We start from the raw sequence: 12,556 nt of genomic DNA on the forward strand, positions 1-12,556 counted from the left end.
TTTCTTTCTATACAATACGTTGTACTCTGAAGTTCCTTATTACATTTATAATTACACATATTTACAATTTACATGTGCATTTAATTTAAAACAGTCTCCAATGTATAGCACCGGACACAAGTGCCAACTCCCTACTGTATTATGGCAGGAGGAGCCCATTGAACCTTTGTGGTGGCTGCCCAAGTTTTGATGTATCCTTCAATCTGGATCTTGTATTGTGTTCATCTTCAACACTCAATCATGGACAGTTCCTTGCGCTGGGAGACTAGTGAGTTTTGGGTACAGCAAAGAACAGCTTTCATCAAGTTGATGGCCTCTAGCAGCAACTGATATTTTTTTCAGTGTGTGTCCTGTAAACAGTGTAGAATAAGTGCGGTGCATTACAGAACTGCTCAGGAGAACCTGGGTAAAAACTATTGCATTGCTTTCCAAAATGTCGTTCGCAAAGGCACAATACAGAAGAAGGTGAATGGTGTTTCTTCTTCGCCCCAACCATCTCAAGGACAGCATGCAATGACACTGCAATTCTGGTGCATATGAAATATCTGATATGGAGGTCCATTCTCAGCACCAGTCAAGTTATCTCAAGAACTGTTTGACAGTTCTGATGATGAGGTATTCTGCAAAATGACTTCAGCAGTCTGCTCCAGAGAAACGCCCATCAGAATCTCTTTTTCCTGTAGGGCCTCAAGATTATTGTATGAACAAATGCCTGCTTTGCTTGTGGTCAAAGATGTTTTTATGTGCAAATTTTTCCAAGGAGGACAAATGACATGGCACAATCCAACTGAATGGAGTGTCCTTGGTATTGTGGTCAGATCTATTATTCACAGCGTTGGGGCTGGTTAGAATCTTAAATGGAACCTTGCTTACATATCAATGGTCCATACATAGCTAGATGCAGCCACACACAAAGGTGGCTTCTGGATGAGAGTGATTCTGTGAGCATTTTTCCCAATTTATCTAGAGGAGTTAACATAGAAAGTGAACCATGTCTGCAAGGATACAATCCCCAGAAAAAGAGGAAGATGACTCAAGTAATTGTCGCACTGCAGGAGCAGGGTCTGAGCCAGACACGTCATGTGCAACAACACCAATAGCATCTGGTACCTGATGACCAGATTCTTATCTATAGTGGAGAGGGAGCATTGTCCTTGCATGTACATTTACTATTCAATGCAAATACCAAATTCTGCTTATAAATACACGAGTGGCTGCGGAGAGCTTTTCCTGTTCCCAAAAGCAAGGTCCTGAACTTGCTTGCTACTACCTCACACCAGTGAGGACAGACATTAGTTGGAATTGGGGATCAACTTAGTCTCTTCACTCTGAATTATTGGTGTTCCATATGCTGTATTGTCAGACCAACTCTTGATCTTTGGGTTATAGGGTCTTTCTGAATATGTAATGTAAGATTTAACTTTAAATTCAGTGTAATTTTCATTTACTGATTTGAGCACTTTATATTTGTTTATCTTGCTTTTGTGGGTTACTGTGACCTAATTACCGTTTGGCTTCAAACAATGTAAAACTATTAAAATCAGAGAAGTAGATAAAGGCAGTTAATATTATGCATAATACCTATGCTCACCTTCTTTGCCATTAATAAGATATGGTTGAATTATTAATCTTCAAAATATTATGATCAATGGAATTGCTAGCATTTAAAATATACTTGCAAAGTTAGGCTAGTAATATAGGCTGTTGGTATCAATTGAATGAGGTTGCATAGAATACATGTAATGAAACATTGCAAACTACTTCCAACGACAGAATGTTCTCTTATAGAACATTGAATTCTGTCCACTGAAAGGGAAATCCAAATGCAGAAATCATCACTGTTCATTAAAAATTCTTTTTGGATGAAGAGGCTGTGGAAAACTTCTGGATGTTCATTGATTTGCACGAAATGGTCATTCAGCCATTTAAGATGGCACAGTGGTTAGCATTGCTGTCTCTCAGCATCAAGGGTCTGGGTTTGATTCCAGTCTTGGGTGACTGTCAGTGTGCAGTTTGCATACTTGCTGTGTCTGTGTAGGCCCCCCATCATCATCACCATCATCACCACCACCACCGCGCTTTCTCTCCTCCTCCTTCCTCTCTTTTTTCTCTTTCTCTCTCCCTCCCTCTCCCCCTCTCTCTCCCCCCCCCCTCTCTCTCTCTCTCCCGCCCCCCCCCCCTCTCTCTCTCTCTCTCTCTCTCTCTCTCTCTCTCTCTCTCTCTCTCTCTCTCTCCCCCCCCCCCCCCCCCCCCATGTCCAAAGATGTGCAGATGAGGCACAGTGTTTTGGGGACAGGGGGGAAAAAAGGACAGCTTGGGTAGAATGTTCTTTGAGAGTTGGTGCAGACTTGATGAGCTGAATGGCCTCTTTCTGTACTGTTGGAATTCTGTGGTTCTATTTCTGTTTCCACATCTGGCGTGAATTTTGTTAGTCTTCTATCTTTGTCATGATTATCTATGTTTGAAATCTATTCAAACGGCTATTCACCCCACTGAGTCCATGCCAGCTCTCTGCAGGACAATCCAGTTAATGAGTCCAACTCTCCTGCATGATCCCCAATAGAGTCATAACAGTTCCTGGCACTATTAAGACCCATCATTTACAAATTAAAATGTCATGGGTTCTCAAATTTAACTGCATACTCCATGTCTTTGTTAACTTATGAGTATGGAAATGGTTGAAGAAATGAAGGTGAATCAATATTTTGAGCTTTGTGATTCATTTAAGATTTTTCCATTTGCTTGTAGCGCCTTGATGTAGTTTTTAAAATTTCAATTTTGGGACAAAATATTTCAACAGAAAATGCTGGGAAAATTTTTGTATCTGAACTTTATCTAATGCCATGGAAACTTTACAATTTAGGAGTTTGCCAAACTTTTTAGTTTGGAGAGTACTAAAAGATGTGAACAACTGACTCTGCACGATTTCGAAATCCTTGTAATCCTCTGGAATACTAAGTTATGCAGTGCATTAGATGTATCCCAACAGACTGGGTTTGAAATTGCAAGTTTTGAGTTCAAGCTCCATTTAAATGCTGCCTTGTCAGAGACAATGGGCTAGACTTTGCTGTAAAAGTAACTGTGAAGCTAACAGCAGCACCTGCGCAAGGATATTTTGGCCCTGGAGGGAGTGCAGAGGAGGTTTACTAGGCTGATACCGGAGTTGAGGGGATTGAGCTATGAGGAGAGGCTGAATAAACTAGGCTTGTACTCGTTAGAGTTTAGAAGAATGAGGGGAGATCTCATTGAGACGTATAAGATGATGAATGGGATGGATAGGATAGAGGTGGAGAGACTCTTCCCGCTCAAAAAAGACAGTAGGACTAGGGGGCACAGCCTCAAGATAAAGGGGAGGTGGTTTAGAACGGAGTTGAGGAGGAACTTCTTCACTCAAAGGGTGGTGAATCTCTGGAATTCTCTGCCCGTTGAAGTGGTGGAGGCTGCCTCGCTAAATATTTTTAAGAAGCGGGTTGATGGGTTCTTGATAAGAGAGGGGATTAAGGGTTATGGGGAGAGGGCGGGAAAGTGGAACTGAGCCACAACAGATCAGCCATGATCTTATTGAATGGCGGGGCAGGCTCGAAGGGCTAGATGGCCTACTCCTGCTCCTATTTCTTATGTTCTTATGTTCTTATTTCTATTTACTTATATACAAGCTATTCATCAACTCCTAGTGACCACACGTGCAGTTACATGCAGAAATCTGGAAGTTGCTGTCACAGATTCCCTGCTCCTACAAATAATTTTTTGAAACAGCATTTCTCTCTTTCTCTGACTCATCATTCAAATGTAGAGTTCTTGTACTTGCATAGATATGGACTGAACTTGTCATGAAATGTTAAGGTTTGTCCTGTATGTCTTCAATGGTGTGATAAGTCTCAATTATTACCAGCATTGAAAATTAACTTGTGTAATTGGGGAATCTCATTCTGTCAGATTTTAATTGTTGAGGATATTTTTAGATTTAAAACGTTTTCTTTACAACTTTTAATGTAAATTTGATTGCTGTGCCATAAAAATTCTAATTTCCTGATTTGGGCTCATTAAATTTTCCATAATCTGATGGGCAAAGGAGATATTCAGGTGCTTTAGAGGGCGCTGTGCTTTTTCGTTAGAGGCTACAGAAAGCATGTTGAATTAATGATTGTTGTCAGAGTGAAGTCTGGTCTAATGAGTGCTAACTGAAGCACTGCCTGCCACTCAATTCAAAAGCAGTGCGATATCTGAGCATCCAAATACCATCACAAGAGTAGTGCGTTATTTGATTTCTGTCATATCCAAAACCAGATTAACTGACAATTCATTTCATTTGCGTTTTCTGCGTACTATGCACAAATTGATTGCCCTGCTTGCCTAATAATTCCCACACGATTTGATGTGAAAGTTTTTTGAGATATACTAAAAACGTTAAAAGGTCCTATTTAATATTTTCTCAACCGATGTGCAGATCCGTGTAGACTTTTCTTCCAAGAGCATTAACCAAGAATTATTTTCGAAGAGAAATTGAAAAAAAAGTTGGAAATGAATAGCTACTGATGTTGCAAATTAATAAAGTAGGAATGGTACTTTGTTTTTTAAAAAATCAGGGCCATCGCTTGCATGGGCCGTTCGGTTGGAAAGAGAGTGGAGGTTTATAAGTACATACAGAAATGCTGCATGTAAATATGTTGCATGGCACAGTGATGTTTGAGATGCTGAAGCCATAGAGATGTTATGTTAATATAAACGGATGTATAAGGGGTGGTGAATTCAAGGTGTTCTGGAATTTTATTTCATTTATGGTTGGTGGGAGGTATGTAGCTATCACAGGAGATTAAAGGGATTGTGCGCAACCCATGCTAATCCATTCATTCACAAGAACAATGTGGGCGAATGGCTGCTGCTGGCGGCTGGTTTGTGCGCATGCTTATTACTCGCGCGTGGGAGCTGGGGGAGGAGAGAGGGTGAGAAGCCGCGCAGCCGCAGTGTCGTTCATCGACGTATTTGTTGGAGGGGAGGGCGGGGGTCGAGCAGCGCAGGCGCAGTGAGGCCTCGGAGGGGAGGAGGAGAAGATGGTGTTGATGGCGGAGGGGGAGCTTCGCTGAGCGGCAGCTTCGGCTCGACATGGGCAACGAGAACAGTTTAGAGACCGGAGAGCTGGAGCCCATCTCGGCGCCGGCTGCAGCAGCGGCACCGCCGCTTAAAGCGACCCCGGCCCCGAACGGAGCGGCTGGGGGACGGGCAGCAGCGGCGGCAGCCGGCAGGTTAGTTAGCGGAGCGCCCGGCGGAATGGGGGAACACTTGGAGCGACCAGCACACCCGGTCCAGCCCCCGGGGTCACCATGGTGACCTAAACTGCCCTAGCAGGCCCCCGGGGGGCCAGCAGCGAGGAGAGGAGGGGAGGGGAGGGCGGCTGAGCTTGGCAGCAGCAGGAAGCCGAATCCAAGAGGGCAGGTTTGCAATTGCACTCACCAAATGCAACCCGATTAAAAAAAACTAGAGTAAAGCAATGGTTTGTGGCACATTCTGATGTTTGCTCTTTAAACTGTGTCTCCCAATTGAAATGCAATGTATGAAGGTTGTGCCTGGATAGCAGGCGAGATTTGCACCCAGGTTGATGCATATACACACCCCGACTGTCCATAAACCACGGAGGGCAGCGGGATTGAGCGGGCAGGAGGTAAATTCGCAAAGCGAGCTGCAGAAATCGCATCGGTGGCTCCTATAATATGTATTTAAAAAAAAAACAAATAATGCCAGCGGATTTCGGAGAGGGAGGACATTGTAGCACCGCATGTAAGTTGAATGAAATGCAACAGGAAGCTGTCAGCCAAGCAAGGAAGCAAGCAAAAGGGGCACGGGGAAGGAGAGGTGCCCAAATAATCAACTAGAAAACGGGACCGAGAAGGAGGTCAAGTCAGTAGTGAGACGGTGGGCAGACCGACTCTGCAGTTCCTTGGAAGAAAGAGAGATTTGTTCTTGGTCGTCACATTAAGTGCTCGAGACGTGTGTGTGTGTTCTCATCTGAGTCTGGTGGATCATGATCTATCATAAATTATAAACTTTAAAAAAAATTCAAAGTGATGGGGCAAAACTCAAATGTTTCAAAATGTGATGCTAATGCTTAACCTACTAAGCGTGGCTGAAAATCCGATCGTTTGAAGATTATTCCGTACCTTTTGCGTACTTATGATAGAGTAATAAAAGCCTCCGAGCACAAGAGTGTAGATTTGATGAACTCCATAGTACCAATGCATCAATGAAACCGATGGAATAGTTCTTGAACATGGAGTATCGGCGTTAGAAGTAGCTGTCCTTTCAGAACCACGGCACAGCGGAGGGAACGCTGAGTTAATTTTTTGCTACTACTCCTCAATATCGGTAGATCTTCCAGCAATTTCTTCGGATTCACATTTTTATTCAGATACCAACCGTTGAACCTTTTTATATATTCTGCTGAATAATGGGGTTTTGTCCTGAAATTCGGAACAACTGCAAATAGACCAGTTTGTGGCCACTGCTGTTCCTATAGGAGAAAGGAACAACTGTATTCGGAGGGTGGATGAATGAATAATTGGGCAAAGCTTATTTTCGCTGATAGCCCTTTCTGTGTTGAACATGTCGGGTTGCTTAGTTGAAACGAGGGTGATCGGAAATAATTGCTTGGTTGAGTGCAGCCAGGCAGAACGCTTGAGGGTTAAAATATGAAGAAAAGTTGGTGTTCTTTGCCAGCAGCGTTCGATAATTAGGATTATTCCTTCCGTATATATATTACCAATTCATATTGGGTTCTATGATTATTAATTGAAGCTTTATTTCTTTAATACACCCGCATCATTATGTTACAGAAGTCCTTATGCGTCCACACGCTGATCGCTTGGTACGGTTGTTAGCGCTATATCCCCAAGTAACGCATGCCGGCATTAGGAGCTGTCTCTTTCAACACTATTCTATAATGGTACTTTGTTTCTCTGTGTGGTGCTGAAACGCGGAACACTTCGCTGTTGGGAGCTGTCTATTTCAGAACCACGTGTGTGTGTGTGTGTTTTAATCAGTCAAGCACCTACGTGTGTATATCAGCGGTGCTATCTGTTTCAACAACATCTCTCCTGCATGAGAATAGGTGTACAGAGGCAGTAGGTTTGAGAGTTTAAGGTGTGTTGATGCTGGGTGGGAGCTTTCAGTTTCTACATGCGCGTCTGTGATCGATCCAAACCATGCTAAATCTCCTCGCACTCGGGGGAGCGCTGTCCATTTCAGCACTATTTTCTTACAATCACGTAGCTTCTCCAGTTTTCAGAATTCGTGATCTTTGGTGTAATTTTAAATTTTTAACAGCTAATATACAATTTTGATGAACGATAACTTAACGTTTGACTTATTACTACACCAGTATTGCTCAAGGACCACAACTAGGATGTGTCTGACATTTGAGTAATGTATTATCATTGAATCCATACAGTGCAGAAGGAGGCCATTTGGGCCATCAGTTCTGTATTGACTCTCCCTGACATGTGCTGAGATAATTACCCAGGCCCTTTTCTCTGCCCTATCCCCATAACCCCGCACATTCTCCATGGTTAATCCATGTAACCTACACATTTTGGGACATTAAAGGACAATTTATCATGGTTAATCCACCTAACCTGCACATATTTGGACTGTGGGAGGAAAACCGAACAGAGGAAAGTGTGCGCACGCGCGCGCGCGCACACACACACACACACACACACACACACACACACACACACAGTCAGAATTTGCAGTACTAACCATTGTGCTACTGTGCCATCCTCATCAGGGTTGTTCCTTCCAATGAATGTGAAATATCGAGTCAACTCAGTAATCACAGGGTTAATGTTGTATAACAGTCTAGCCATACTTGACTGGGTCCCTTGATTCAATTCTGATTCAATAACTTTACACACTGCAAATGGTGCACAACTGAATCTGTTGGTAAAGATGTCTTAGTAACATTTATAAAGAAAACAAAGCTTAAGTAAATGATGAGTTTAGTTTTCAAATACTTTATGCAGAATTTGGTACAATTTCTTGGTAAAATTTGGTTTTCGATTTTGGTGTATTTATTTTGCTTTTTAAGACGTGCATCACTGTGGAATATTTGCTTCAGTTTGCTGTGCAAATGTGTATATTCAGTGTTCAGGAAGGAGCAAGTGTAGCAGAAATACGTGCTGAAGAAATTGAGGATTCTGTCTGTTCTATAATTGCATTCTTTAAAGAATGGAATTCAAATTTAAAGAGAATTCTTGATTTGCAGTATTTCTCTGCTTTGTGCTGTGTAAGGGAAGATAGATTGCAGCAGATGTTGAAACGCTATCCACCACATTACCACTTGGCAGCATTTATACTTCACTGCACAATGTCAAAATATGGACTGTGCATTTTAAGAATGTAATTGAGAAATTAAAATATACAACTTAGATTTAAGAAAAGACTTGAAGGATAGTTTTATTGAAAAAAAAGTTGGAAAATTGTAAGCATTGCTCTATATTTTTCTTAATTTTCGGGCCTCTTCAAGTATTAACATACAGTGCTTGGGTGCCAGCTCTACAAACACTAATATCCATCTGGTAATTCAACCAAGTGACCATTCTTCATTAGTATCAGCAGGTTATTTGATTGAGTACATATCACAGCAAAGTATTATCCTTTGTTTTCCTGCTCAGGCACACTGAAACAGTTATGTTGCTTCTCCCCATAAAGTGACTACATGCACCAAAAAGCAGGCAGTGAACTTGCAAGTTTTCTAATTTATATCAAAAAAATACAATACCCACTATCTTGTTAAACCCTATTAACCTTTTTGGTCTAAAATTAAATGCTTTTGCAATAACTGTGTATTTGGAATTTAAATGACATATATCACACAGTTAAATATGTACTGAACATTCAGAATTCTTGCAACATTTTCAACAGCGTTTCTCAACAAGGTGGCTCACCACCACCTTTTCAAGTGCAATAAAGCTGGCTTTGCCAGTGACTTTACCTGCACACCATGAAAGAATTTGAAGAAATCTTTCGGACACTAAATGCATTTAGCTGTTATAACTCTTCCAAATAGGCTCAGTTTAGCTTTATCCTGCCAATGTAAGGTTTGGAAGAATAACAGAATGAGCATGGTACATTGGGATTTTTGCTGTGCTGAGTCTTTTCTGGATTCCTTCTTTTCATACATGAGTATGATGCTCTACTAGTTGAGTTGTTAGTAATGAAATGTTGTTAGTGATCTACACCGTTGGGTTATAGTGCTAGTAGAAATCCAGTGCCTTGGACTAAACATCTACACAACATAAATTCTAATCCTGACATTGCAAATTTAATTCATTAAAAAAATTAAAATAGATCTGCAGCAAAACGCTGGCAGATGTAACCTTGTCAATAAAGCTGGCTGATGTGCTTAAAAACTAATTTTGGTTCACCAGTGTTCATTGGGGAACAACATTGCCCATACCTATCTGATCTGACTGATATGTAACTGTGGTTCCATGCCAATGCAGTTGCATTTTCATTATTCATTCAAGGGATATGGGCTTTGCTGGGTAGATCTGCATTTATTGCCTGTCCCTAATTACCCTTGAGAAGATGGTGGTGCACTACCTTTTGAACTGCTGCAGTCTGTGAGGTGTAGTACACACACAGTGCTGTAAGTGAGCAAGTTGCAGGATTTTGGCCCAATGACAGTGAAGGAACATTGACATATTTCCAAGTCGGGATGGTGAGTAGCTTGGAGAGGGATTGCCAGGTGTTGGTGTTCTCATGCATCTACTGCCTTTTGTCTTTCTAGATGGTCATGGGTTTGAAAGATGCAATCTAAGGATTCTGGGTAAATGCATCTTGTAGATGGTACACACTGCTAGTTTGTGTTGGTGGTGGAAGGAGTGAATGTTCATGGATTGAGTGCCATTGTGGATTGCATTGTCCTAAATGGGATTCAGGGTGGCTGGCTAGATTATAGAAGACAGAGTAGCAGTGAAATGGTGTTCTTCAGAATGGAGATGTGTAGCTAGTGTGTTCCACAGGGATCAGTGCTGCAACCTCTGTTGTTTGTAAGTGATTGGGAGGAAAAAATGGATGATCTAATCAGTAAGTTTGTGGATGACATGAAGATTGATGAAGTTGTTGATAGTGCAGGGGATTGTCAGAAGATACAATAAGATATAGATAGTTTGGAGACTTGGGCAGAGAAATGGCAAATGGCGTTTAATCCAGACAAATTTAGGTGTGAATTATACTGTAAATGTCAGAATCCTTACGAACATTAACATACAGAGGGATTTGGATGTGCAGGTCCACAGTCCCCTAAATGTGGCAACACGGATGGCCAAGGTGATTAAGAAGACGTATGGCATGCTTGCCTTCTGCTGGGGCATTGAGTACAGAAGTTGGGAAATCATGTTGCAACATTTGGAGCCTTGCATGCAGTTCTGGTCGCCACATTACCAGAAGGACTTGGAAGCTTTGAAGAGAGTGCAAAGAAGGTTAACAAGGATGTTGCCTGGTGTTAAGGAGGCAGCTGGATGGTACATGAATAGGGAGGGAATAGAGGGATATGGACCTATTAAAGGCAGAAGATTTTATTTTGGCTAGTTAGGGCATCATGATTGGCACAGGTTTGGTGGGTCTAAGGGCCTGTTCCTATGCTACGTTTGTCTTTGTTCTTTGTGTCAAGCTTCTTCAGTGTTGTTGGAGCTGCACTCATCCAGGGGACAGTGTTCCATTATGCTTATGATTTGTGCCGTAAAGATTGTGGACAGACTTTGGAGAACGAGGAGGTGAGTTACTTGCTGCAGGATTCTGAGATTCTGACCTACTCATGTGGCAATAGTATTTGGGTGGCAGGTCCAGTTTAGTTTCTAGTTAATTGTAACCCCCAAGCTGTTGTTAGTGGGTGATTTGGAGACCGTAATTCTGAATATCATGGGAGCAATGGTTAGATGCTCGCTTGCTGGAGATAGTCATTGCCTGGTACTTTTGTGGCATGAATGTTCCTTGTTACTTGTCTGTCCAGGTCTTACTGTATTTGGACATGGAATGCTTCAGCATGTGAGGTGTTATGAATGGTGCCTAATATTGTGCAGTCATCATCGAACATCCCTGCTTCTGACTTTGATGGAAGGAAGGCCATTGAAGTAATGAAAGATGGTTGGGCCTAGGACACTACTCTGAGAGACTTGAATGGTGATATCCTGGAACTGAGATACTGACTTCCAACAATCACATCCATTTGCTTTTGTACCAGGTATAACTCTAACCAATGAAGATTTTCCTCCAATTCTCATTGACTGCAGTTTTGCTCAGGCTGCTTAATGCTATATTCAGTTAACGTTTTCTTGATGTGAACGTAGCCTCTCTTGCCTAATCTCTTGAGTTCAACTCTGAATCACGTTGATACCAAGGTTGTATCAAATTCAAGAGCTGAGTGGCTCTGGCTGAATCCAAACTGAACATCAGTGAGCAGGCAACTGCTATGCAAGTGCTGCTTGATAGTATTGTTAATGACTCCTTTAATCACTTTACTGTTGGTCAGTAGTAGACTAATTGGCCAGATTAGATTTGTTCTGCTTTTTCTGTACAGGACATAGGGCAATTTTCCACATAATTGGGTAAATGTCAGAATTATAGCTGTACTGGAACAGCTTGGCCAGGGGTGTACATTCTAGAGCACAAGTCTTTGGTAGTATTGTTGGAATATCATCCTGGCCCATAGCTTTTGCAGTATTCAGTGTCTTAGTCGTTTTTAGTATCATGTGAGTGAATTGAATTGGCTGAAGACTGGCATCTGTGATGTTGGAACTTCTGGACGCACCTACTTGGCACTTTAGATCATCCATTTGATAATTCGGGCAGAAGATTGTTGCAAATGCTTCAGCCTCATCTTTCACACTGAAATGCTGGACTTCTCATTTATTAAGAAGGGGATATTTGTGGAGCTGTCTCAGTGGTCCAATATCATTCATCATTGGGTGTGGTAGGACTGCAGAGCTTAGATCTGAGTGCTCTGTCCATTGTGGAATAGCCTTAGCTCTGTCTGTCACTTGCTTATGCTGTTTGGCATGCAGATAGTTGTAGCTGCACCAGGTTGGCAACTTGCTTTTAGGTATGAGTTGCTAGGTCTGTTCAAAATCTATTTCAATTCAGACAATGTTCTCCTCCATGTAAAGAAGAGTCTGAGCTTCCATAAGGACTGTGTGATGGCCACTGTTACCAATACTGTGAAACACCAATGCATCTGCAGTTTGCTGAGGATGAGGTCAAGAATGCTTCTCACTTGGTACTTACTGCAGATCCAGCCTTGCAGCTATGTCTTCCAGGACTCAACCAGCTTGGCCAGTAGTGGATTCATAGATGGTCTATGGTACTATTGACAATGACAAAGGTAGACACAATCCAATAGACTCTGTACTGTCCTCATCATTATCATTTGGGGACTGATGCCAAGTTTGGGAGAGCTACCTTAAAGACTAAACAGCTAGACAGAGTCATGTTCACAGAATCATTCCCATCAGCTAACACCCGACAAGCAGAACAGACATGGATGCTGGAGGGGAGCTGTACA

The 12,556-nt window shown here is 42.0% G+C and overlaps 1 protein-coding gene across 7 annotated transcripts in view; it reads left to right on the plus strand.

Moving 5' to 3' along the window:
- The window catches only part of LOC145339411 (protein bassoon-like), a 553,674-nt gene that overhangs the window by 40,162 nt on the left and 500,956 nt on the right, over nt 1–12,556 (plus strand). For 5 of the 7 annotated variants that reach the window (XM_080183882.1, XM_080183865.1, XM_080183891.1 and 2 more), the window contains exon 1: nt 5,082–5,243. The exons of the other annotated variants lie outside the window; for them this stretch is intronic. In XM_080183882.1, the coding sequence (XP_080040008.1) occupies nt 5,104–5,243 (140 nt within the window). In that variant the 5' untranslated portion in view covers nt 5,082–5,103. Of the gene's footprint in view, nt 1–5,081; nt 5,244–12,556 lie in introns of those variants that run through there. 7 annotated transcript variants of the gene reach the window in all.

The sequence above is a fragment of the Carcharhinus amblyrhynchos genome, chromosome 3, assembly GCF_965287045.1.
Source record: "Carcharhinus amblyrhynchos chromosome 3, sCarAmb.v2.hapA, whole genome shotgun sequence".
NCBI lineage: Eukaryota > Metazoa > Chordata > Chondrichthyes > Carcharhiniformes > Carcharhinidae > Carcharhinus > Carcharhinus amblyrhynchos.